General features: G+C 41.5%; 1 protein-coding gene across 5 annotated transcripts in view; it reads left to right on the top strand.

Moving 5' to 3' along the window:
• SORCS1 (sortilin related VPS10 domain containing receptor 1) overlaps positions 1 to 27,301 on the top strand; it is a 581,948-nt gene that overhangs the window by 457,158 nt on the left and 97,489 nt on the right. For all 5 annotated transcript variants that reach the window (XM_061162594.1, XM_061162593.1, XM_061162595.1 and 2 more), the window contains exons 11-17: positions 5,910 to 6,012; positions 6,279 to 6,355; positions 8,779 to 8,870; positions 10,125 to 10,232; positions 11,721 to 11,838; positions 13,330 to 13,460; positions 16,081 to 16,194. In XM_061162594.1, the coding sequence (XP_061018577.1) occupies positions 5,910 to 6,012; positions 6,279 to 6,355; positions 8,779 to 8,870; positions 10,125 to 10,232; positions 11,721 to 11,838; positions 13,330 to 13,460; positions 16,081 to 16,194 (743 nt within the window). The remainder of the gene's footprint in view (positions 1 to 5,909; positions 6,013 to 6,278; positions 6,356 to 8,778; positions 8,871 to 10,124; positions 10,233 to 11,720; positions 11,839 to 13,329; positions 13,461 to 16,080; positions 16,195 to 27,301) is intronic.

Raw genomic sequence — 27,301 nt, 5'->3', positions numbered from 1 at the left:
TCACCTAAAGAGGCTTTCCTGGGTGCTCTGGCATCATAAATGGACTATTAGAAATGCCCCTTACACAAAGCACTTAGTGAGACATTCCTTGCTCCTCCCCCAGCCCAGAGTTAGGAAGTCTAACTGTTGTGCCTCCGAATTATAAATGCCGTATCAGCTTACATCCCCATCTCCAGAGACCGTCCTAATACAAGCATCATCATTCCTTGCTTTCCCTACAGTGACAGTTGCTCCTCCTGTCTCTACATGGCAACTTCATCTCACCATAGCAGCCAGTGAAACCTTTTCTCCCCCCCCCTTAAATCTAACTTCATTGAGTTGAAATATGCATACATAAAAGCATTTTAAGAGTTTAGTGATAAATCTTGACAAACGTATAGGCCCATGTAATGGCTACCACAGTCAAGATACAGTATTTTAATCACTCTAAAAAATTGCTCTGTGCCTCTTCACAGTCAGCACCCACACCCTTGGCCCTAGACAACCTCTGATTTGCTTTCTTTCATGAGGGATTAGATTGTTCTTTCCTAAAATTTTACATAAAGGTGTCAACTTGATTTTTAAAAATTCAGACCATGTGCCTCCTTTACTTAACCTTCTAATGACTTTCTAATTCAGATGGAATCAAATTCAGATACTTGACTGTTGCCTGCAAGATTCTGCATGTTCTGGCCCTTGTCCATTTCTCCTGCCTGGTCTCTGGACTCTCTCTTTCCTTACACACTGACCATGGTGAGGGAGGAGATCACTCCTTTCCATTCCATTAGCTCACCACACTCTTTTATGTTTTAGGCTCTGTATCTGCCATTATAGTATATCTCTTAAAATGCCCTTCTTCTTGTATGACTTTTTCTTGGCCTTCAGATCCTTGTTTGAGAACCTTCATCTCAGGAGCTTCCTTGAGCATCCTCTGAAACTGTACTTGGTCTAGTGTTTTTTTATTCAGGATCTTTCTCACTCTGAAATCAGCACATGCGTCTGTTGACTTGCTAGTATATCTCCTCCCACTCATATGAGCTCCACAAGCATGGGGACCATGACGCTCTTTTTGGTCACTCCAAAGAGTTAGCTCAAGAGCCATACTTGACACATGGTGGGTGCTTAATACTTATGTTGTGGAGGGTGTTGTCTTTGTTTCAGGCAGACATGCCATGGACAGATGTTTGAGTTTCATATTTGGACTTTAGTGGAAGCCTTTCCTTGCCATTGATAGTCACACTGAAAAATTTGTTATAATAACCACCTTCTGAAGTTCATGTACACCAGTTGACCCCACAGCTAACAGAATCACTAGGCTCACTAAGACTGAGGAAAAATCAATGAAGGAGATATAGATATATGGTACCCAGGAGTCTTTTGGCCTTCCTCCATCTTTAATCCTATTATTTAATGTAGTTTAAATCTGAGCTTTAGAAAACAGGCAATAGAATGAAGAGAAGAAAATGAAAAAAGGAAGAAGAAACAAACAAACAAAAAATATTATACAACTCTGCCAAGGCACAGAGTAAGAAAGATCTTTGAGCTTCAGGAGACCCAGACTGTTAAAAACTTACTTAGGTTTGGGAGCTGGTAGCAGAGAGGAGATAAAAAGAGATTTTAGATTGTGAATACTTGGAAAGTGACAGTGTCACTGGAAACACAGCCTAGTGATTAGAAAAGAGATTTTTTTTTTTTTTCCCAGCAGGGTTGTTGCAAATGTGGAACAAGTTCAGAATTACAGCCCCAAATGGAATGTTCCTGGTAAAATATATAGAAATAAGACATCCAGGGTAATCTGGGCTGTACTTTTAGGACTTTTAGACTGATTGCCTGGAGGGCTCAGCTGGGATTTCTTTCCCCTGAAGACCACATTGTACATTTAGATGGGGTGTTATAGGTCATGGTCCACCTGACTGCAGAACCTTAGGATTTGGCTCCCTAGAGGCAAAATGTGAGCTGAGCCTGTGACAAATCCTTGGGCCCCGAGGGACAGCCTAGTGTTTCATGGAGAGAAACCGTGCCTTCTTGATGGGTTCAGTTGGCAGCTTCCTACTGGAGCTAAGCTGCAGCTGCCCCAGGAGACTCGACCCTGCTTCCTGCTCCTCTGCACTGGTTGCAACTTCCCATATTCTGCTGAGTCTGAGCAGTGCTGAATGCCCTACACCCAGCCAGCTGGCTGGGGGCCACCCTCTTCTTTGTCCCCAACTCCTTACAAAAACTTCAATGGATCCCACGCTGCAACTCAGGATCAGAAACTGTACAAGTGTGTGTGTAGGATGTCTTGTGTATGTAGGATGTCTTGGATCATTTAACCCTTCTCTGCTGGTCACCCACAGTGCCAGGAAGACAGCAGTTCATTTGTAGATCAATTGACTTCAACAGGCATTCACTGAACACTTGCAGTGGCCAAAGGATTTTATTGGTTAAAATAAGAAATACAAGAATAAGGCCAAAGGAAGGTAATTGGGGTCTAGAGGTCTGCAGTATACTTCAAGAGCATGTGAACTCCCTGGATTTGAATGCAAACCTTTGTGTGTGCTTCCTTTGTGCACTTTTCTTGGGAAAGAGTCCTCAGTTTGCATCAGAATTTCAAAATCTGTGCTTGACCCCAGAAAGATTGAAGGCTAAGTATCTAGTTGTTCCTGGTATCGACCAGCTGGTGATACTCCATGCTCTATGCCTATGTGTGAGTCAGAACCACAGGCAGCTTCCAAGCACATGTGTTGCTCCCTCCGTTTTTGTAGGTCAGCTCCTAGATCATGGTGATTTCAGTGTATAGTTTTGTAGATTTTTAATATAAAAAGTGAAGGGAAATAGATAAAGGTCTTTGGGATAAGCTGTGTTTTAACTCATACTAAATTAGAGATAACTCATGCTGCAGTCCTGCTGCTGCTGCTAAATCGTGTCAGTCATGTCTGACTCAGTGCGACCCCACAGACGACAGCCCAGCAGGCTCCCCTGTCCCTGGGATTCTCCAGGCAAGAACACTGGAGTGGGTTGCCATTTCCTTCTCCAGTGCATGAAAGTGAAAAGTGAAAGTGAAGTTGCTCAGTTGTGTCCGACTCTTCGCGACCCCATGGACTGCAGCCTACCAGGCTCCTCCATCCATGGGATTTCCCAGGCAAGAGTACTGGAGTGGGGTGCCATTGTCTTCCCCATGCTGCAGTCCATGGGGTCACAAATTGTTGGACATGACTGAGCCACTGAACTGAACTGGAAAGATACTCAGTATATGTTCCCTAATGGGAGAAAAGAAGGCAGGAAGGCAGAAATGGACAGTGTCTCCTGCCTGGGCAGAATATGTCTAAGAACTGGAATGCCTTGTCTCATGTTTTCTAGAAGCTTACAGTGGTTTGAGAGACATTATAACAACCTCTCTATCAATCTTTGGTGACCCCACTTTAATAAATATCCCAAACTGTTCAAGTGTAAACGTTTAAGTTTAAAAAGTGAAGATGAATCACTTAACATCGTTTTTCTGCAATGTGGACTAACTTTCTTGAAAAAAATGAAAGGAAGGGAAAAAAAACTTAGAATATTTCCCTTGTACCAGTTGGGGGCAATCCAGTACTACAAATGTGCAAGTGAGAGAAAAAAAAGTACACGAAAAAGATCGTTTGTAATGTTGCTGCTACTGCATGAACTGGTGTCCTTTCTTCCCAAATTAATTTTTCTCAGGCCTCCGAAAGCCGTAGCAACAGAGCAGTGCTGAAATGACCAATTGAAAATGCTTTCTTTCTTATGTAATGGCAAGTGCCCTCTCATAAATAATCCTTGGGCCAGGTGGCAACTTAGCTTCACAGTCTTCCAGACTGCAGGGTGATGAAGCATGTGACCCGTGGCTGACTTAAGACTGCCACCTGGGTGCTCTCTTGGCCAGGGTTATCCTGCTCTGTTGGTACAAAAGGCCATCCACTCAGCCCCTGTGTCTAAGTATAGTAGTAATCACTTCTTTGAATGCCATGGAGATTCTCATGTTACTCTGGTAATGTGGTTTATAACAATACCTAAGCCCATGTACTTCTGGCATTGTTCTGAGTAGAACAGTAAAGTAAGGTCTTTCATGCCCTAACTTGAAAGTGTTGCCTGATATTTCAAGTGTTTATTGATTGTCTTTTTTAGGTTCTATGTGAGGTTTTACAGAAGATGTAAAGTAGTACTTGATGTTTTCTCTTTATTTATCGAGTGTGTCTCTTAGGGCGATAAAACTCTGCATACTCGATGATGTGATCCAGGATTGTGCATGGTAAAATTAGCTGTGGCAAGCCAGAGAAAGCAAGATCTGATAGGTTGCAGTTGTCGGGAACATTTTCATGGACACATGGTTTGACACCTCTGGTTATCCTGTCTCAGCACCTGCCTGAGTGTTGGTCAGCACTTCCCTGGGGCCTCTGTAGTATGCGGTACCCTCGCTAATCTTCCACTTGGGCAAAAGGCAGCCAAGTTTTGGGGTCTGACTATATCTTCTTATAGGGGTGGACTTCTTATATATCCCTTATGGAACATTGCAGAGTAAGAATTCCATTTTTGAAAGCTGTTCATGAAATTTTCATGCAAAGCCAACCATTTATTGTGGTAATCATTCCTTGCGAGTTTACCCCCTGTGTTGGCAGTGATGGAAAGACCCGACTGTGATCCATTGTGTCATTTCACCAGTGTTTTGGCTGCTTTTACTTCTGAGTTTCATTTTTAGCTTGTCATTTACTCTATCCCATCTAAATGCAATCACTGCATCTCTGTCGCTCTCCGAATATCTGCTGGCTGAGACTTACAGAGCAGAATGAAAGTAATAACAGAGGTACCTTGGTGATTTCAAAAACTCAAGTCGATAAGATTAGAAAATAATCTTCCTGAGAGATGAAAAGCGACGTGGGTTCAGTCACAAACTTGTCGTTGTTGATGATTCAGTACAAGAACGATTTTAAATGAAATTTGTGTGAGATTTATTATCCTGTGGTTTTTTTTTTTTTTGAAAACTGTTGATGTCTTTATCTGAAAACTTGATCGAGTTTTGTATGCACAAACAAGTCTCTTAAATTTTCGTTTAAATTGTTGTCACTTGTGTGTTTCATCTACAAGAACTTTTATGTTGAATTACACTAGATCTGATAATACCCTTACATAGACACTATGTCAGTTGTCTGGTGGATGTAAGGACAGTTCCACATGTCATATAGCTTCTTCTACAGAACTGAGACCAAGGCTTCATATGACTAAGAGATGCTGAGTGACTTCTTCAGAGCCCCCCTAGCCTGGCTGCGCTTTCTGTCCAATCTCAAACCCATTTCTCCTCATTGATCTTACTCAACTACCTGTTGTATTACAGCTCCACTCTTCTGCTCCTTTTCTTTGTTACTGATATTACTCAGACCTGAAATGTCCTCTATCCCTCTGAGCATCTCATCTGCAATTCAAATCCTACCCACCTTTGCCTCAGACTCTTTTCTCCTTGAAATTTCCCCTCAACTGAAGTTAAACATAGGCTCCTATCCCCTAGAATTTCATATTTTGTCTGTACTTATCTCATGGCTGTTAAAATGTAGTCTCTTTATGGTAATCAATAGAAAGATCTTAAATTGTACACTCCTTAGTGGCAGAGACCAAACTCTAGTCAGTGTGACGCCTTTCATAAAACTACACCATGTGTTTTACAGATAAAGTATTAAAATGTTTGTCGAATGTCCAAATGGAAGTTTTATCAGTAGACTAGACTTGAAGTGAAAGTGCTCTCCCCTTCAACAGTTTGGCAGCTGTCTTATACTTAGTGGGTACCAGATTATCTGTGGAATGAAATGCAGAGGGATGGATGGGTTCATGGATGGGTGACGGATGGGTGGGATGGTTGAATGAATGGATAGGAGCTCTGAATCTGAGCTTTAAACAACCATCTAGATGGTGTGCTTTCATGATCCTATTTCTCCTCTTCTCAGCCCTATTGCTCCCTACACCTTCACCTTAAGGTCTCTGAGAATCCCTACACTTCAGGGATCATCGCCAGCCGAGACACAGCGCCCAGCATCATAGTGGCTTCAGGTAAGCAGCTTGCCTGGTCTGCTCACTGCTGTAAATTGTATTTATTTTAAGAAGCCAGGTAGCTGTGCTTGGAATTTAATGAGCAAGCTAAAAATATTTTTGAAAGGCACCTAAGCCACTGACCCTGAAGCAAGTATGCTGAAAAACCCTGCTCAGATAGAGTGTTTGCAGTCTAAATCCACCTTAGGCAGTGCACACTGCCAGCACAGCCCGTCGTTAGCTTTTGCAGAAACTTCTCTTCACTAATGGTGATGTGCTCTCTCCAGGTAATATAGGTTCTGAGTTGTCAGACAGTGACATCAGCATGTTTGTCTCTTCAGATGCGGGAAACACTTGGAGGCAGGTAAGAAAGTATCCTGGTTAAGTTACTACCGTTTAAATGTATTAAAAATTATCCAGCTTGTTTCAGTTCTGGGAATTTATTCAGTCACACATAAATCCTAAAGCTTCTCTATGTGTTTATTCCCTTTTTTGTTTTATGCATGGCTTACAAAAGTTCTGAGTTCAGCAAATATTTATGAAATTTTATTTATTTGCTTGATAAATGAGCCTTTGCATGCGTGCTCAGTTACTTTCATCATGCCCAACTCTGTGCAACTCTATAGACTGTAGTCTGCCAGGCTCCTCTGTCCATGGGATACTCTAGGCAAGAATACTAGAGTGGGTTGCCATACCTTTCTCCAGGGGATCTTCCTGACCCAGGGATCGAACCTGGGTCTCCTGCATTGTATGAAGATTCTTTACCATCTGAGCCACAAGGAAAGTCCTAAAAAAATGACACTTTATCACAGCCTATATGTAAGAAAGTTTATAAGTAACAATGAAACCAAATTAGATATGACTCAATTTTCCCCTTAAAAGAAAGCTGGAATTCTAGAGAGTTTATTATGTAGGGAACATGAAGCCTGGACGGGAGATTATCTATCTAACGCCGGGTTGCCTCTGCAAATTCCTCTTGCCTTGAAGTCAGAATAGAGGAGAATGCAGTGATACAGAGAAAACCATTACCCAGGTGGTGCTCTGAGATGTTTAAAGCTCATATGCAGAAGACAGAGTAATAACCATCAGGGCACATATGTTAGGGAAAGTAGAAATGGAATCACTTTCAACCAGTGTGTTTAGCTTAAATGCTTCCTCTTTATTCTGAATGAAAATTAGATACTCCTAGCTTATAAAACAGGCGCTTAATGAGGTTTAACAGTCCTAACAAAATAGGTGCCTAATGCATGGTTGTTACACTTCAATAAATATGTTTTAATAAGCCACTGACATTTAATTATCATACAATAACTAGCACCATAAATTGAAATCTAATGCACAGGTAATCACACAGCAGTGAGAACACTGCGCTTTAAATTTTAGACAGAGATGTCCATGTTACAGTCTAGTTACCACCTCCTAGCTTCATAGATCTGCACTTTGATTCACATGTTTTGAGAAGACTGGGTCAGGAAAGAAACTTGCTTAAGAAATTCCAGGGGTTTTGATCTTGGAGATGTATGTGCTCAGTCACTCAGTCGCGGCCAACTCTTTGCAATCCCATGGACTGTAGCCCTCCAGGCTCCTCTGTCCATGGAATTTGCCAGACAAGAATGCTCAAGTGGGTTGCCGTTTCCTTCTCCATGGATATATATAGGAACATGCATTATTAAACTTCCTATGGACAATAGTTAGAGAGCCAGGGTCACATTTTTTTCCTTCTAACATCCCAAACAAAGCAAATAAGTCTCTCCTATAGTCCTGGGGTACATCTTGACTGTAAGAAGTAGACAGAGTGGAAACAATTATGTTTATAGTGTAATCACAGACAAGGCTATACTAACAGGGTGACTGTGAGAAAACAATATGCATCTTGTATGGAGAGGACTTAGAAATTGTCTCCAGCCAGTCTTTATTTGACCTCAGATTCCTCTCTCCACATACAGAGAGAGACCCAGTGACAATGTACCCAAAGGTATGATTTCATTTTGATCAGAATTACTCTATGACTGGCTTCCCTGGTGGCTCAGATGGTAAAAGTGTCTGCCTACAATGCGGGAGACCCGGGTTCGATCCCTGGGTGGGGAAGATCCCTAGAGAAGGAAATGGCAACCCACTCCAGTACTCTTGCCTGGAAAATCCCATGGACAGAGGAGCCTGATAGGCTACAGTCCATGGGGTCGCGAAGAGTTGGACACGACTGAGTGACTTCATTTCTTCACTCTATGACTGGCTAGAGAATCCATGAGTTGAACAGGAACATCTGTCCCCTGTTACACTTGGAAACTTTGAAGTAATTGCATGTGGAAAGGACACTGTCATTCACCCCGTCCTGGCATCATCCATTATCGTCTACCTGGTCCTAGGCAAGTTACCACTTCTTTCTAAACCTTAGTTTTCTCATCTGTGAAAATGAGAGCCTTGGAATAGAGTGTCTTCAAGGTTTCTCTGATCTAAAGATGTGACCCAATGTGACAGTTGCCCACATGTCAACATAATCATAAATGGAACCCAACAGAGCTCACCACAAAATGAGAGGAATAGAGATATGAATACATAAATCTTAGGTATTATTTAAACTTCTCTTGTGGAGCACCTAAAATCATTTTATGGAATTCCAGTGGTACATGTCAGCCACCTGAGGAAGCACTGTTCATAACTGTGTCTCCCCACAGATTTGGGGGAACCCAGTTCTATCATGGAGAGATTATTTTTCCTCAAATGAAGACTAATTCTCTGAACCCTGGGTGTGGGGGGGCGGCTGTGTATGTGCTTTTCCTCTTCCAGATATTTGAAGAAGAGCACAGTGTTTTGTATCTGGATCAAGGTGGAGTCCTGGTTGCTATGAAGCACACATCTCTCCCAATTCGACATCTCTGGTAAAGGCACCTGCTGCCCCTCAATCCTGTACCGAGGACTGGTTCCACACAGCTGAGACCAGTCTAAGTCAGGCTGACAGACTATAACTGTGCTTGTAGTAAATTGTCATGGTCTGCTGGACTATAACTTATACCTTTGCTTTATTATAAGGGGGGGTGGAGAAAGAGAAAGGGAGCATGCTTCTGCCCTTTAGAAAGGAATTATACATGGTTTTGGAATGTGAGAGCTCCCCTTTCTCCCATCAGTACCTCCAGCACCTCACTCTTTCAGTACAGTCATGGGTAGAATGGTTGTTAAGGATAATCTCTGAATAGCTTAATTTCCCACAGCCACCTATCCCAAATATTGTCTCCTGAAGTTTAATATTTGCATTCACTCTGTTCATTCTGCACAGAGATCAGCAGTGCATGTCACTTCTGCTCTAATCTCATTTGGCCTCATTTTTGCAGGCAGGAGAGGGTGGTTTTCTGAAACTCTCCCTGTAGGTCTTCTACAGATGAACATGCAAGGCCTAACTTCCAGAGGGGTTTTTCAATAGACTCCTTTATCTGTGTTTTTGAAAATGGCTGTCTCCACAGGCGAGCTCGTTCAAAGTCAAAGGCTTGATTTTTCCCTCCACTGTTGGGTTACTTTGGTGGACCAAAGGGAAAGCCGCAGAAGTAAGAGAACCAGAGGCTTAGCCTGAGGGAAGGCATCCCAGAGAAAGGCAGAGGAAAGGAAATGTCCTGTATGACCATCAGAGTTGTAGAGTCCTCTCTTACTTTCAAGAGCCTGTCCTTCTGCACCCGTTCACTCAGAGGGTCAACCAGGATTCGTAACAATGTACGAAGGATACCACTAAGGGTTTGATCACATGGAGGTGGCTGATTCAAGTCCATCACAGTGGTCTCAGAAGGTGACTGTTCTCAGAATCAAGGCTTGCTGCTAGATGACAGCAAGGTTTTAGAGAGTGTCACATTGAGATCTAAGACCTAATAAGATACCCAAATTTAAAAAATTCTATCAGCGACTTATCATTCCCATTTCATACAGCTCTCCACTGATTGATGTTATAATACATCTGGGCCCCAAATCACTTGGCTAGCTGTATATCCACCTTCTGATGTAATTAAGAACACTTATTCCTATCAAAGGCTCACTTTGACAATGCCCCAGGTACTTCTAAAATATATTCTGTCCTAGTTGGTAGTATCTTTTCTTTGAAAGGATTTTCTTTTGAGGTCCGATGACTGTTATTTTTTTTCTGTCATCAGGTTGAGTTTTGATGAAGGGAGATCTTGGAGCAAATACAGTTTCACATCTATTCCCCTTTTTGTGGATGGGGTTCTGGGTGAACCTGGGGAAGAGACTCTCATCATGACGTAAGTGGAAAACCGTGTTGTCTTCTAGTCTTTATAGAAATCCAGAAACGTGTGGTTTTTAGCTGAGCCTGTTCGCCTTGCTGCTGTCAGTTTTAAAGTTGCTAGCAAAGGCAGTGCATCTGACTTCATGATTCCCTAGCAAAGAAGAAAAGAGCAATGCAGGCGTCCATTTTCTCTTGGCTCTTTGCTAGCTATTAGGAGACCTATACTGTGGGCTGGCAGCAAAGTGGTACAGCCTATTTCTTCCTATACTGAATGAGCTTAGGGAAATTAGACGTGATTTTTTTTTTCAATAGAAGATAAAGCTATCAATTTAAAACTTTAATAATAAACACGCTGATATACAGAAAATCACAGGCATATAAGAATGATTTCACTTTAAGACAGAACACAGAGCTTGATCACAACCCCACAAAGGATGTTATTTTTCCCTGGCTTTTTACCTAACCCAATTGTGAGGCATATTAGGGGAACCACGAGAACAGTCTGTTCTTGTGAAATTACATTTGCGCTCATTCTTGTCTGGAAAGTGATGATCATTAATTTGTGAAAGACTTGATTAATGGCTTGCCTGCCTGTGGATTTCAAAACATGAGCTTTGAATTTGAAATATGAAGCTCTGATTTTTTCTTCTCCTGGAAAATCAGAAGTGGAAAACAGAGAGGAAAGATTTTAAAGCAGTTGATCCTGTCGACAGTGAAAGTTTTTAAATCAAAGTGAATAGTTGGTACATTTTCTGATTTTTTTTCTCCTTGTTTTTAACAATAGAAAAGAGCAACAAAAATTAACATGCTTAACAGTTATACTTTTGCCCAGTGGGTTAGCAATTTATTCTATAATTTGTCTTTATTCAGTTTTTGTATTTACAAAACACAGATGGAAAAAGCTGATTGTAAAGGCTGCCTTGGAGCTTTTATTCACATTGACAATAGGTGATTCAAACACTTTATTAAGTAGCTGAGCGTCTCTGAGTCGGGAAGGTAGAATGAACAGGGTAGGACATAGTTATAACTCTTCAGCCTTGATGCCTACTTCTCCTTGTGACTGGTGGGAGGATAAAATAGCACAGAAACCACAGGAACCAGGAAAATTAGCAAGAGAACCTGGAAGTATAATCTTGGACTGCAGAGAACGCAGGATTTGTGATTGTTTTCTCATTTTTATTTTTTCTTTCTGCTCAACAGTTCTTGGTGTACAGTATATAGCAGCAGGCTTTTCGTCTGACACCCCTGGGTTCTAACTCTACCAGTTCTTGGTGATTTGTCTTTGGTTTTTGCATGTGAAAACTTTTTGAGCCTCAGGTTACCCACAGATAAAGTGGAGTCAGTAATAGCAACCCTCCTCAGAAATGTGTTTTGAGGATCAAATAATACGACCAATATAAGATGCTTAGCATTGTGCTAACCTCATAGTAAATATTCAGCAAACGCTAACTGTGGTTGTAACTGTCAGCATTGCTGTTATTGTGAGTATTCGTATCTTCTGCAGAGTGTTTGGACACTTCAGTCACCGCTCTGAATGGCAGCTGGTCAAAGTGGACTACAAGTCCATTTTCGATAGACGCTGTGCCGAGGAGGACTACAGACCCTGGCAGCTACACAGCCAGGTAGGGGGCGAGTGTCCTGGGTGGGAGGCCTAGAGAGTACTGGGGGAAAGACAGTCATTCAAGGGAGGAATCAGGGTTCTCTGGGCAAAACCGTCCATCTGGTGGTTTCTTATGTGTTCTGGGTGCCATGGCAGTGAACAAACTCAACACTTATAGCTGTTGTGAAGTGATTCATGTTTTTATTGTACTAGGATATAATGAGATAAAATTCAGATGTGCTTGGCTTAGACTTTCGACTCAAAACACCAACTCAGCACAGAGAGCCGAACATAATTTATCTGAGCATGTCATCTGGTTGCAGGGTGTGGGGTCAGGGGTGAGGAAGGGCTCTTCAGTTTTATCTAGCAATGCAAACAGAGACATAAAATAGCAAAATTAGGCTGGGTGAGGAGTGCCAGTAAAATTCTTCCTCCCTGCTACTCACCACTGCAATTCCCTGGGACTAGGTAGTGCTTTCCGCCTCCTTCCAAGGTTCTTGTGTTATAAGGATGTGGAATTAGTAGGAAAATTTCCTTCATCCTGGCCTCTCTGCTACTCCGCTCACATTATTGATAGAATGCTTGGATAAAAGCATCTCTCTTTTGATTTCCCAAGGCAGAACTCATTCTGGCAGCCTCTCAAAGGACATAGCTGGGGCCCTTGCTTGCAAAGCCATCACTATATTGAGAGAGTGACACAACATATACTCCAAGCCTAGACTAAGTTGTATATTTATGTGCCGATGTGTAGTGCAGCTGGTTAAAGTGAGTTTGCTCAAGAAAGACAGTGTAGAGTAGCTTAGACAAAAGTCTGTCTGGTCCTTTGGACACACACACAGAGCTGGGTTTGACAAGGGGAGCTACATCAGCTGGAATCACCCACTTTTCTTGGAGGCTCAATAATGAAAGGATTACTCATTCACATAGCTGATATTTTCCCCTTTAGAGTGCACGGACATTGTAATATTCAAAGCATTTATTTATTTTGTGGAGAAACACTGAATTTAGTGCTACTGCTTACCTTGTAGAGGGATGTAAAATCAGTGCAGTAAAGTTGTGTGGGCAGAGGCATAACAAACCAAGGCAAAATGGACCTTTATGTTTCTTAGAAATATTCTTCTTTCATATGCACATAAATGATCATGTGCCAATCTTTTATTACAGAAGTCAACTTAATTACCATAGATTTGTTGGTAATACACTGTTACAGACTGAGTCTTAGTTACCTGTGTGTCCCTCATAGCCTTCTACCCAACACTTTGCCAAGTAAGGATTTGCTGGAAACAGAATTCAGGACATTTTGACACTCTCTCGGTGCTTCTCAGGATTAATTTTGCCATCATGTTCTGTAATAGCACTCTAGACATTGAAAATAAAATGCTGTTAGCACAAAGCAGACTGCCCCTGTCCAGATTACCCTAAGATTTAAGACCATCTCCCTGGACTGTCCTAGTGTGGGGTAGGGAAGGTCATGCCTATGGGCCAACAGTGTGAGATTCTCGTCTCCTTACAGGGGGAAGCATGCATCATGGGAGCGAAGAGGATATATAAGAAGAGAAAATCTGAGCGGAAATGCATGCAGGGAAAATATGCAGGAGCCATGGAGTCTGAGCCCTGTGTCTGCACAGAGGCTGATTTTGACTGGTGAGCTTGTGCTGTTAGCCCATGTAGTCATTGCATATTTCAAAACCACACGGGCCTTAACGAAAGTTTAGATTTGAATAGTGACATGCATAGATACAAGTGACAAGCCTCATGTTTGTTGAATTACCATGTGGGGACATCATGGCTTACAGGTTATGTGTGTGTGTGTAAAAAGAAAAAAAACAGGGATTTCTTTAGGCTTAAGGAGGACTCAGGAGATAGCTGGTAATTATTTTCACATATTTGACAGGTCTCAGGACAAAAAGAGAGGCCAGATCCACCCCGAGTCCACTTAAACAATAAGTGGATGTTTCAGGGACCAAATATATGTGTGCTCAAGATAAAAATCTTTCTAGAATCTAGGATTCCTGGTAGTGAAATTATGGTTATTAAGGACAGTGCATTTTCTATATCTGGAAGTTTTCAGTTAGTGGCTAGCTGACCATTGCTTATGGAACCTGTGGAATATTTTTCTGAATTCAGTGCAAGGATGGAGTCACTGGCATTGCTATCTGTGGCTTTATGAACCTAGCAGTAGGAGAGCCTTCTCCTTTTACCAGTATTAACCTAGTTTAAACTGGAAAAGGAATGCAACATTTAGACATTAAATATTCTCAGAGTGCAACAACATGCTTTTTGGAGCTTTAGTTAAGCAGAAAACTAGCTTGTGGGGCCAATGATGTCCTTGCTTTGTTCTAGTTTTGACTGTCAGATGAGGTTGAAAGATGATTGAAGATGAGTAGGTGGTAACCAACCCTCTTGATCATGTCCATCCCATTTTCAGTCTCTTTTTTATCCTCCTCCTTTTAAAAATGTATTTATATGTTTTTGGTTTAGAGAAAGCAATTGCTAAATGTGTATGTCAGTGTTGAATGATTGAACTTAACCAGCATAAGAAACAAAGACATTTACTTAGAAGTATTAGCTGGGTAGCAATCATCAGTCACATGTCTGATCATCAGAATATCAGTGATTGGGCTGAGATACTGTGTACATGCATGTAACATTACTTAGAAAAAGGAAGCATCTCTCATGGTAGATCTCTAGGAGCATTATCTGAATAAATAGTACTGGCCAGTCCTGGCACATTGGCTGCCAGTACTCAGACCTATGACCCAAGGCCATTCCTGTCTTGTTGGTAGAGAAGGCAAGCCAAGAGACAGTTCTGTCTCTCTCTGGGCTCAGCTGGAGGCAGACAGAGCTTCAGTTACACTGGGACTCACAGGGAATTCTGCAGGGGCCTCCCCAGCCCTGACTTTCCTTTTAGTAAGTGCAACACTTAAAATGACAAAAATATTTCATCTCTCTCCTACCTTCAGGATTGACATCCTGAACTACATTCACAGGGAGAACTTGCATGGAATGTTTGTCATTCAGCACGTGCCTCTTTCTGAAACCTGGCTGCTTCTCCTTTATTCCCTCTATTCAAGGAGGATCCATATGGGGAGTTAACTTTTTATCTTATAGCTTTGACTTTGGCCTTCCCAAACAGTGATTTTTTTGGCAAAGGTGGTTGTCCCTGAATGTTTTCTCTCAGTTTGGCTCTCCCCCCGGACATCCCTCTGCTAGATGACCTTGCCTGTTATTTGTAATTTCCTGAAATGAACACAGGATGTCCTGTAGGCGGAGTCCCGGAAGTCCTTCTACCCATGCTGTGTTGCACCAGAATCAAACCCAGCTGGTATGGGCAGAATTCTGAGAACCAACTGCCTGGTGACAGGCTCCTGAGCAAGCCTAGTTCTTCTTTCACAGCCTGTGTGTGCCAACATCTCACCTCCATCCCACAGATGAGCCAGTTCATACCTGTGCTTGCCATCACTGCCTGCGATTTGTCTGTGCATGAGGAGGTACAATGTGTTGCCATTCTCTGCGCCCAACTTCATCTTTCAGAAGCCAAGAAAGCCTTGGCTTTCACAAGCCTCGACTCAGAGGCTCCTGGAGGCAAGAATGCAAGGAGGCTGAGAGAAAACTGTTTTCAAACTAGAGGAAATTTAAAGCAATTGGTGGCATTAACTGAATAGGACCGAGTTTTCCTTTGGGGGGAATGCTTGCAACATTCCCAAAGTACATTGCTTTTCCTGCTGTGACTTCGAAGCAGATGGCTTGGTCACAGAGAGACCTGGCTCAGCTCTCCTTGGTAGATCCAGACGTCTTGGAAGATCACCCCAAAGACAACACTAGTAATGAGAATTATGCCATGTGTGGATGCCTTAGGTTCTTCAATGCAGTTGACACAGAGGACTGGGCTTCCACTATTATAGCTTTCTCAGGGCCCAACCACAGTCACTATTGTGTCTCCCCCTGATGAGAACAACATCTGTGCTCCTGGCTGAAAGGTGTTTAATGGGAATCGCTGGCACTGAGCTTTCATCTCTATACATGCGTCTCTGTGGCCTCCAAGTTAGCATTTCTCAAAATGGATTCTGTAGAATGTTTTCTTGGGTAATTGATAGATATTCCGTGGAAAGAAAGATTCTACTTTTGGGAAGGCATTGATTTAGTGAATGCCTGTTTTTTTTTGTCTAATTGACCAGGGTATAAGTTGGCTGTGGACTGACTTAAACTGTTCTCAGTAACGTTGCCACCTACTGAAAGGTTTCTTGCATTTTTCCCCCAACAGTGACTATGGTTATGAACGACACAGCAATGGTCAGTGCCTGCCAGCCTTTTGGTTCAATCCATCCTCTCTGTCGAAGGACTGCAGCTTGGGGCAGAGTTACCTCAATAGTACTGGGTGAGTGCCTGAAGCATTGGCGTGAGGAGGTTCATCTGCTGCTGCTTTTCTGCATGCAATAAACTTATAGAATCACTTCTGACCAAAGACGAGGTCTGTTTCATTATAGCACCAGTTTATTCACTTCCGTTCATTTTAATCAGCACAAATTTGCATTAATAGTGCAAATTCCATCTGAGAATAAGATTCCAGTTGCAAATAAGCAAAACAGGTTACTTGGATGAAGATAGCAATGATGATAATATACAGATTGCTTCATTTTTTGATCCCTTATTTCACAACTATTTAATCACATGAGGCTACCTTTTACCTTGCAGCATCCCTGTGTAGAAGGTCAAACAAGTATTTCCCATGTGCATTTCCTGCTTTATAGATGTGGAAACTAGAGGCAGAAAAGAAGCTCATTGACCTTTCAAGAGTATGCTGGTGTTAGCAGGAATGTGTTCCATTTTCTCTCTATCCAGTTTTGACGCATTGAAGACATGCATTCTGATCTTTATAAATCTGGAATCAGATTTGAAAATTTTGTGTTGAATGATTTGTGCTGTGGGGTTTATCCAATATTATTTAAGAATTACCATAAAAAGGAAAACCATGTGGTGACTTTCCCAAAATTGTAACTGATATTTATAGACTTAGGAAACTACTGTGTGGAACTTATTTGGAATCTAACTCAAGCACTCTATCAAAAGACATTTTTGAGCCATTTGGGAAACTAAATATGTTCTGGTGACTAGTGTTGTATTCATCAGGATTTTCCAAAGATATGCTTTTCAATCTCCAACTGGAGATATATATGTGTATATGAAGAGATTTGTTAAAAGGACTGGGAACACCCAGCTTTGGAGGTGGGCAAGTTCAAATCCTTATATCCGTAGCGGGGGCTGGCAAGCTGGAGACCCAGGAGGTTAGATGGTTTGTTTCTAGGCACAGTCTGAGCACTGATGGTGAACCAGGGAAGCTAATAGTATAGTTCCTGTCTGAAGACCAGCAAGGTCAAAACTGATGTTTCCATCTAAGTGTGAAGGCAAGAAGGAAGCCATTGTTCAGTTTGAAGGCAGTCAGGAAAGACAAATGTTTTTCTTATTTAGAAGAGAGTTAGCATTTTTTAGGCCTTCAACTATTTTAATGAGGCCCACCCACATAAGAGAGGGCAATCTGCTTTACTCAATTTACTGATTTAAATATTAATCTAATTCAAAAACACCCTCAGAGAAACATCGGAATAAGGTTTGACCAAATACCTGGCCACTCTGAGGCCCATACAAGTTGACACATAGAACTGACCATCACAGATAATATTAGGTTGTGTCTAAATCCAAATTTTATATTATAATGTGCTAAGTCACTTCAGTGATATCTGACACTTTGTAACCCTATGTACTGTAGCCCGCCAGGCTTCTCTGTCCATGGGATTCTCTAGGTGAGAATACTGGAGTTGGTCACCATGCCCTCCTCCTGGAGATCTTCCTGACCCAAGGATCAGTCCTGCATCTCTTAGGTCTCCTGCATTGGCAGGCGGGTTCTTTACCACTAATGGCACCTGGGAAGTCCCATTTATATTATATTAACTAAATGTATTATGCATTTATGTATGATAATGATATTTTGGTTACGTCAAAAAAAGAAAAGTATCTTTTAGAGATACTTAATGTGTGACATTTGTTTTAAAATGTTAGAAAAGTGATGTGTGCTATGCTTAGTCACTCAGTCATGTCCAAATCTTTGCAACCCCATGGACTATAGCCCAGCAGGCTCCTCTGTCCATGGGAATTCTCCAGGCAAGAATATTGAGTGGGTTACCATGCCCTCCTCCAAGGAATCTTTCTAACCCAGGGATCAAACCCAGGTCTCCCGCCTTGCAGGCACATTCTTTACCATCTGAACCACCAGGGAAGCCCAAGAATACTGGAGTGGGTAGCCTATCCCTTCTCCAGGGGATCTTCCCAGTGCAGGAATTGAACCAGGATCTCCTGCATTGCAGGCGGATTCTTTACCAACTGAGCTACCAGGGAAGCCTAGAAAAGGAATACATATTAATAAATTTTGAAGGTAACTTAATGAAAGTGTGGCTATTTATTATACTGTTTTCTCTCATTTGTGCATATTTAAGAATTCTGATATTAAAAAATTAAAGAGAGAGGGAGGGAGGAAGGAAGAGGAAAAAGGGGGAGAGGGGAAGGGCTAGAAGGAGAGGGGAGAGAGGGAGGGGAAGCAGGCACTCACCAGTAGGCCAGCACCGCTTGACAGCTGCCCTTCTCATTGCTCATGAGAGCTGCCATCCAGAGGCGAGGACATCCATGTTCTTTTTTATGTACTTTTGTATTTGAAATGTTTACTTTATTTTTAATTTAAAAAAATCACCAAAATAATATATACTACTCTCAGAATAGTATATACTACTCAGTGGATATTACCTGAGAGCATCTCACCCTAAGGGATTTTTGTTGAGTTATCACATCTGCTGATTTCATCCATTCCATTCAAACTTTTTTTCAGAAGGAGAGAAAAAAAAACATAGACATGCACATCAAATATTCTTATCTATGATTGAATAAATAAATAAACTATGATTTATTTGCACTGTAACACAAAATTTGAGAAAAATGCAAGTAACATTTTTACAGCAAAGGGCCAGTGAGGTCTTAAGCATCTAGTACTATGTGAAAAATTGAAAAAGGCTGCTGAAATCACTCAACTTAATGGTGAAGAAATGCCAGAAAAAGAAGTTGTATCACTTGCATGTATGAACATGTTTAGACATTGTAAAGAGCACTGGGAACCTCTGAAGCTGATTTCAGAATTGATTTTTTTTTTCCCACTGAGTTAGTCAAGGGAGTTGTGCTGTTCTCTCTTTGGTATTAATAACAGGAGGCTGAAGTACAGAGGGGTCTAAATTTTAACAAATGCTACCGAAACCACTGTAATAAGGCAGAAAAAGAAGGTCTATGAACCCTTACTTTTCACTTTATTAAGAATATATATGTATTTTCATTTTATGATTATATACATGTATCAATATTTACACTCACACTTAGACACTTAGATTTCTTTAGCTACTCCTAAACAGATTTCACCATTCCTTTGGTGAATCAGTATGTGAAAACCAAATAAATCCTAACCCATATAAAATAAAACATCAGAGATGAGTAATTTATATATTCTATTCAATGAAAGTTTTCATCTATGCCCTATAAGATAAAATTTTCAATTATAAATGGTTCAGCAGTAGGCTTGTTGTTGTTTAGTCGCTCAGTCATGTCTGACTCTTTGTGACCCCATGGACTACTGCACACCAGGCTTCCCTGTCCTTCACCATCTCCTAGAGTTTGGTAAAACTCTTGTCCATTGAGTTGGTGATATCGTCCAACCATCTCATCCTCTGTCATCCCCTTCTCCTCCTGCCTTCTGTCTTTCCTAGCATCAGGGTCTTTTCCAATGAGTCAGTTCTTTGCATCAGGTGATCAAAGTATTGGAACTTCAGCTTCAGCATCAGTCCTTCCAATGAATATTCAGGATTGATTTCCTTTAGGATTGACTGATTTGATCTCCTTGTAGTGCAAGAGATTCTCCAAGAGTCTTCTTCAACACCATAGTTCAAAAGCATCAATTCTTCAGTGCTCAGCTTTCTTTATGGTCCAACTCTCACATCCATACACGACTAATTGAAAAACCATAGCTTTGACTCAGCAGTAGGTATCTGGGTATAAAAATGGTTGTCAATGCAATTATGTTTATTAATCACACAGTCACAGCATTACTTCCTAGTGCTCCCCCTCCACTCTCAGAGGGTTGTTCCTGTCAGTGGCTATTACCTGAGAGCATCTCACCCTAAGGGATTTTTTGTCGAGTTATCACATCTGCTGGCTTCGTCCATTCCATTGAAACATATTGCAGAAAATCATCAGCATTAGTGAGCGAGTTTGTATAAAGGGGACATATGATAAATACCAGCCATCAGCAAGTAGGATAAATGCCCTGCTCTTGAAAGTAAGGGGCTCACAGGTGGAAGAGTAACCACCCTCATAGCACCCTGTGGCCTAAGGTTGGGAGGAAGGGTATCAATCATAACCTCACAGATTGACATATTGTATATACACTTGCATCAGGAATAGGAAGACCATTAGCTGGGACAGGGTCCTGAAGTCATCCTCAAAGAAGGCACCATACCATCAAATTTCCATTTGCAGGGTCTGTAGCCAACTCAAGAGTGAGTAAGAGGTAATGTGTAGATGAAATTGAAAAAGAACTTTGCCTTTCTTTTTTTTTTAACTTTATTTTGTATTGGGGTATAACTGATCAACAACGTTGTGATAATTTCAGGTGAACCACAAAAGGACTTAGCCATGTATATGTGTGTGTGTGTGTGTGTGTGTTTATCCAGTCTTCCCCAAACTCCATCCAGGCTGCCACAGAGCATTGACCAGAGTTCCCTGGGGTGCTATATAAGAGGTCCTTGTTGGTTATCGATTTTAAATATAGCGGTATGAACATGTTCATCCCCAGTTCCCTAACTGTCCCTCTGCTTGCTCCTTCCCCCCTACACAGCAACCATAAATTCCTTCTCTAAGTCTGTGAGTCTCTCTCTGTCATGTAATTAATTTCCTTTGTATCATTTCTTTTTAGGTTCCACGTATAAGGGATGTCATATGATATTTCTCCTCCTCTGCCTTACTTCACTAAGTATGAAAATCTCTAGGTCTGTCCATGTTGCTGCAAATCTTTTTGACTGTCTTAATGCCACTCCAGCCCCTGACCCCAGATGTCACCTGGCTATATGTTGATTTGGTGGCATTTCATAAGTACAGATTCAATAAGGTGACAGCCACTACAGTGCTGCAATCAATCATTTAGCTTTTCACTTAGAGATGTTTAATTACAAAAAGTATATACATATGTTTTCTGTGTTTAAAAAGCCAATTTAGATTATCATCCCAATCCTGGCCCCCTTTCCTACACAGCTGTGATCTGTTTGATATGCGTGTTTCTGAACACTTTCTTTTGCATTTGTCAGTGAATAATTAAGTGAAAAGATACACAAAATTAATTTGGTTGTTTTTATATGCAGTTTCCTACTAGATGTATTATTCTCTTATGTGCCTTTTTCATTCAAAAACCCATCTTAGACATCTTTTGATGTCAGAGTTTATGAGGCTTCTTTCCATCTAATTTCTTTTTATCCCTTAGGATTCGGGCACCAGGAGTTATGTAGTAATCCCTTTCATGGACATTTTGATCATTTCCTATTTTCTGCCAGTATAAACAATGCTACAGTTAGCTTTCTCATACTATAATACTTGTTATTAAAACCCTGCAACAGTAATTTGAGTCTTTTGGCAGCTGAAGACCTTTATGCTAGCTGCTAAAGCAACTTCCATCCAGTCAGCTGATTCCTTCTTAGACCTGAGTATCTAGACATTGCCAAATATCTCCCCCATAAGAGTGGAAACACCAGCTTCCTGCCCACACACTGCCTGTGAATCCCACACATGAGATATTCAGTTGTATTAACTTCTGTCCTTCTTTAAAATACAAATGCCAGTGGATTATGTAAGGGAACACTAGGAGGAAGGGTAAGTAGGATTCCCAAATTAAGAAGGTGTGAGGACATGTTTGAGTAAACTCCGGGAGTTGGTGATGGACAGGGAGGCCTGGTGTGCTGCAGTCCATGGGTCACAAAGAGTCAGACACAGCTGAGCAACTGAACTGAACTGAGGCAGGTTACTGCAGGCAAAGGAACAAGAGATGAGCCAGGTGAAAGGGCCAGGCTGGTAGTTTTTCAAGGACAAGCTGTGATGTCAGATTAGTATCCAGGCACTGAGGGAGATATTGGGCAATGCCTGGAAGTCTCTAGAGTTAAGGAGCCACAGTGCCCCTAAGTCTCTCCAGTGCCCATTTTAACCCATCCACGGGCATCTCTGGTTGTCAGCACAGAATATGTAGTATTAACTTCAGGCTGAGATGAAGTGCCGAGGAGTCACAGGGCAGGGCTGGCTTGAGAGTCCTTGCCTCTGATAGATTTCACTTGTCATGCGCCTGACTTGCTTCACCCAGTCCTCACAGCAGGGCACACGCTACAGCCATGCAATCAGACTTGGGTTGAACAGGTCTGCAAAACAGCCATCCCTTGTCAATAAAGCTTAACAAGCAGATCTGCCAGTAGCACCTTTCTGCAAGTTTACTTGAAGGCATGCAGGCAAACTTTCCTTTTATTTTTGTTAAGACCTCGCTTTATAAATGGTTATGGTTGCTCTCATAGTCAGCTTATTATGCTGTATAGATAGCCCTGTTCTCAGGTTCACTCCCTTCACCATGATGGAAACTTCCTAGCATCAGTTGTTAATTATGCCCAATAGAAATGCTCTTTTGAGGAGATGCCAAAATTGTTATCAGTTTCCCTGTATAGAAATGAATGGGTGTGCAGTTTCCTTTCAGCTCGTGGAAAGATCTTAGAAAGAGTTAGCATAAGAGCTGAAATGGGTGTAGAGTATCCCTCCAGTGGCGGTAGCTGCCAGTCCTTAGCTCTTAGCCCAGTGATGTGAGGTGTCCAGGGTCCACACCACCACACAGCACGTGACTCGGCTCTGCCGCGTTGTCCCCATCACTCTTCACCTGTGCCTGATGCCTCCCCCAGCCCAGTCCATGGGAGTCAAGGAGGATGGTACTAGGCCTCAGCCTACTATGGATAGAGAGTGAGCTCTAAGGCAGGAGGTGTTGCTTGGTAAAGAGCAGAGTTGTTTTAGAATGAAACAGTCTCTACCTTCAACTTTAGCAAGCCGCTTCCTCTCTTGAGCCTTAGTTTCCTAAACCATGAAATTTTACTATTTGCTTTTCGGGGTTGATTAAATGTGATACTTTATATGAAGCATGCAGCACAGTACCTAGTAATAGTGGTCACTTTTCAAAATGTAGAACATCACCAACAGTGATCATCGAAGGGCTCCTCTGGAGTGAAGGTTAGAAGAGGGGGGAAATTTCCTTTTATTGTGTATCTATAGTCCAGACATTTGATACATAATAGTCATGACAGTCCTGAGATCTAGGACACATTTAATATAAGGCCCTGTTTTGTCATCTGTAAAACAGAAATAATACCTTGCATAGGCTCATAAACTCACAGAATTAGAAGCACTGTACTCCAAAATGCATGTCTGCCCCCGAGACCACTCAACGCAGATAAGACATTTACCTGATTAATAAATGAGTTCCTTTTATTTAAATAAGATGAAACCAGTATTCATCTGTGTGTCGTCTGGCATTTAGTGCTGAAATAACCCCAAATTCATTTTCTCTTTGTAACTCCATTGATAACTATAAATATCTCAGTTTGCGAATATGAAAGCCCAAGCCTATTTAGTTATACTATACATACTATGTACTACACATTTATACTGTGTTCTTGGGCATGAACTTGGGAAAACTCTGGGAGATAGTGAGGGACAAGGAGGCCTGGCTGGCTTGCTGCAGTCCATGGGGTCACAAAGAGTTGGATGCAACTTAGCAACTGAACAATAACAATAGCTATTTCAAACCCTAAAAGATGATGCTGTGAAAGTGCTGCACTCAGTATGTCAACAAATTTGAAAAACTTGGCAGTGGCCACAGGACTGGAAAAGGTCAGTTTTCATTCCAATTCCAAACAAAGGCAATGCCAAAGAATGCTCAAACTATCACTCAATTGCAGTCATCTCACACGCTAGTAAAGTAATGCTCAAAATTCTCTAAGCCAGGCTTCAGCAATACATGAACTGTGAACTTCCAGATGTTCAAGCTAGTTTTAGAAAAGGCAGAGGAACCAGAGATCAAACTGCCAACATCTGCTGGATCATCGAAAAAGCAAGAGAGTTCCAGAAAAACATCTACTTCTGCTTTATTGACTGTGCCAAGCCTTTGACTGTGTGGATCTCAATAAACTGTGGAAAATTCCCAAAGAGATTGGAATACCAGACCACCTGACCTGCCTCTTGAGAAACCTGTATGCAGGTCAGGAAGCAACAGTTAGAACTGGACATGGAACAACAGACTGGTTCCAAATAGGAAAAGGAGTATGTCAAGGCTATATATTGTCATCCTGCTTATTTAACTTATATGCAGAGTACCTCATAAGAAATGCTGGACTGGAAGAAGCACAAGCTGGAATCCAGATTGCTGGGAGAAATATTAATAACCAAAGATATGCAGATGACACCACCCTTATGGAAGAAAGTGAAGAAGAACTAAAAAGCCTCTTGATGAAATTGAAAGAGGAGAGTGAAAAAGTTGGCTTCAAGCTCAACATTCAGAAAACTAAGATCATGGCATCCAGTTCCATCACTTCATGGGAAATAGATGGCGAGACAGTGGAAACAGTGGCAGACTTTATTTTGGGGGGCTCCAAATCACTGCAGATAGTGATTGCAGCCATGAAATTAAAAGACACTTACTCCTTGGAAGGAAAGTTATGACCAACCTAGACAGCATATTAAAAAGCAGAGATACTTTGTCAACAAAGGTCCATCTAGTCAAGGCTATGGTTTTTCCAGTGGTCATGTATGGATGTGAGAGTTGGACTATAAAGAAAGCTGAGCACAGAAGAATTGATGCTTTTGAACTATGGTGTTGGAGAAGACTCTTGAGAGTCCCTTGGACTGCAAGGAGATCCAACCAGTCCATCCTAAAGGAGATCAGTCCTGGGTGTTCATTAGAAGGACTGATGCTGAAGCTGAAACTCCAATACTTTGGCCACCTGATGCAAAGAGCTGACTCATTGGAAAAGACCCTGATGCTGGGAAAGATTGAGTGCAGGAGGAGAAGGGGCCGACAGAGGATGAGATGGTTGGATGGCATCACCGAGTCAATGGACATGAGTCTGGATGGACTCTGGGAGTTGGTGATGGACAGGGAGGCCTGGCGCGCTGCTGTTCATGGGATCACAAGGAGTCCGACACGACTGAGCGACTGAACTGAACTGATACTTGTATGTGGTTAAATCTTGTTTACACTGTTTCAGATCCAGAGAATGTGATATGATTTAAGTTGCTAAATTAACTAGAACATTGCTTGTTTCATGCCAACCATGAAAGATTCTGTAAATATAAAATAAAATGGGCATTGGGCTGGTTTATTCTAAGAAACAAAGATAATCTTATCAAGGAACGGATTTCTTTTTGCTACTAAGCTAGAGATATTTCTAGATGTGTTTTTTAAATGTAGGTATAGATATTTTTGTCTGTGAAGTTTCTTTAGAGGGGCCATTAATCTCTTCTGGAGTAATGTAAGTGTACAGTGATGGTTCTTGTTGTTCCTCAGTGTTAGTTTCTCAATATTCAATGGGAATATTTACTCAAGAATTAAAGAAAAAAGATTTAAAAATAGCATTAATTCAGTATCTATGTAAGAAGATTTAGTGGGTCCAGGAAAAATATATATATATACACATAAATTATAGCAAAACAGTTATCTTCATACTCTCACATAAATTTAAAATGTTTTAAAAATGCTTTCTATAAACATAATCCTCTCTACATGAGCTATGAAAACATTTAGACCCTGGCTATCCTGCCATCACCCTGGGGTTGCTATTTCCAGGGCCTTTGGGGGCTGTGTTCTTTTCCCAAGTGATCTCATTTCTGATCCTGGTAGAGTTCTTGATGTTCCCTCTGATTTATTTCGCAACATGTCAGTGTACATCACAGAGAATAATTGGTCCTAAAAGTGGTCTATGTGTTTCAAGTCCACAGAAAGGAAATCACTTGCAGTGTTTTCAGACCCAAAACTGCTACCCATGTAGCTGTTTTTTATTTTTATTTTTTGGAAAGCACCCATTCAGTTTCAACAGCAGATGCTCTAGACTTGTCAGCTGCTACAGAATTGATTCTTCAGAATATATTTCTTAGATACATGTTGCCACATATTTACAGGATGGCATTAGGGTAGAAATGAAGAAGGTGGACAGAGATCAGGTTTCTCACACCACTGCCCTTGCCCAGTGGTATTGGGAATAACAATCCTCATCCAAGTGGTATGACATCATGACAAAGAGCTGCAAACCCAGTCCAGAGCCCCTGACCACTGCTTGCCCACTGTGTGACCCTGGGAAGCCCTCTAAACTCTTATCTCTCTCTCTCTTTTTTTCCTTATGTGCAAAACAGAGGGATTGTGTTGATCTTTGACCCCTTCAGGTTCTGACATGTCCATAGTCTATCTGAAGTGACCAGTATTAGCATTCCTTGGACTGCAGGTGTTTAAAAGTAGGGGAATTTTCCTTTTATGAATTTGTTATGTAACTAGTTGACTCTAGTGGATTCCATGAGCCATCCTCCTGATGTTTGATGTTGTCATTTAGTTTAACTCGCCCATGTGTCCCACTTCATCACGTTGGCATTCAGAATGATGTTGCATTCTATTTATTGTTCAGGTTAAATGACTTGTGCTTCCATCCGACTCAGTGGAAGAAAAGTTTTCTCCCCCTCACCTAGTCTTCTGCCCAGTGACACTCCCCTAAGCCTAAGGTCTGCTTACTCTGTTTAAGGGGAAAGTTCTGAGAGCTATTGCCTTGAGGCGAGAAACTTGGAGAACCTACTAAAACTGTCAGGGAACTCTGTTATTTCTGAATGTTGGAGGTATGAGTGCTACATCGTATTATTGCTGAAATAGGAGCACACTGAGTCTAGAAAGACCTACTTGAAGTGTTACCCATGCACTGTTCCCAGAACCAGCTCCCTTCTCTGTCTCCAGGGCTTGCCCCATTTCTCACTTCAAGTCAGGTATTAACTGTAAGAAGAAAGTTTTTCCTTGAAAACAAGGACACGTAGTACAATCCAAGAAACTAAACAAATATATTCTTTTCATTGTGCTCACAAATGAGGGACACCAGAGCCCAGTGACAGTAAGTCCTACCTTGGCTATAAGAAAACCTAGAGTTCCACCTCTTTCTTGGTCATAACATGTAATAACTACTGTGAAAAAAGAGAAGAGAAAATGTAATAAGAAAACATAATGTCTGCACTGGTTTTTAATGAATGAATAGAAGCTTGACAGAGTAAAGATCGTCCTGGGGAGGATGAACAACACAGAGAAGAAGGCAAGTAGCCTTTAGCCTGGCCTGAGCTTAGGAGGCATGCAGGGC

The sequence above is a fragment of the Dama dama genome, chromosome 15 (genome assembly GCF_033118175.1).
Source record: "Dama dama isolate Ldn47 chromosome 15, ASM3311817v1, whole genome shotgun sequence".
Lineage (NCBI taxonomy): Eukaryota > Metazoa > Chordata > Mammalia > Artiodactyla > Cervidae > Dama > Dama dama.
This window is presented reverse-complemented; position numbering and strand designations above follow the sequence as displayed.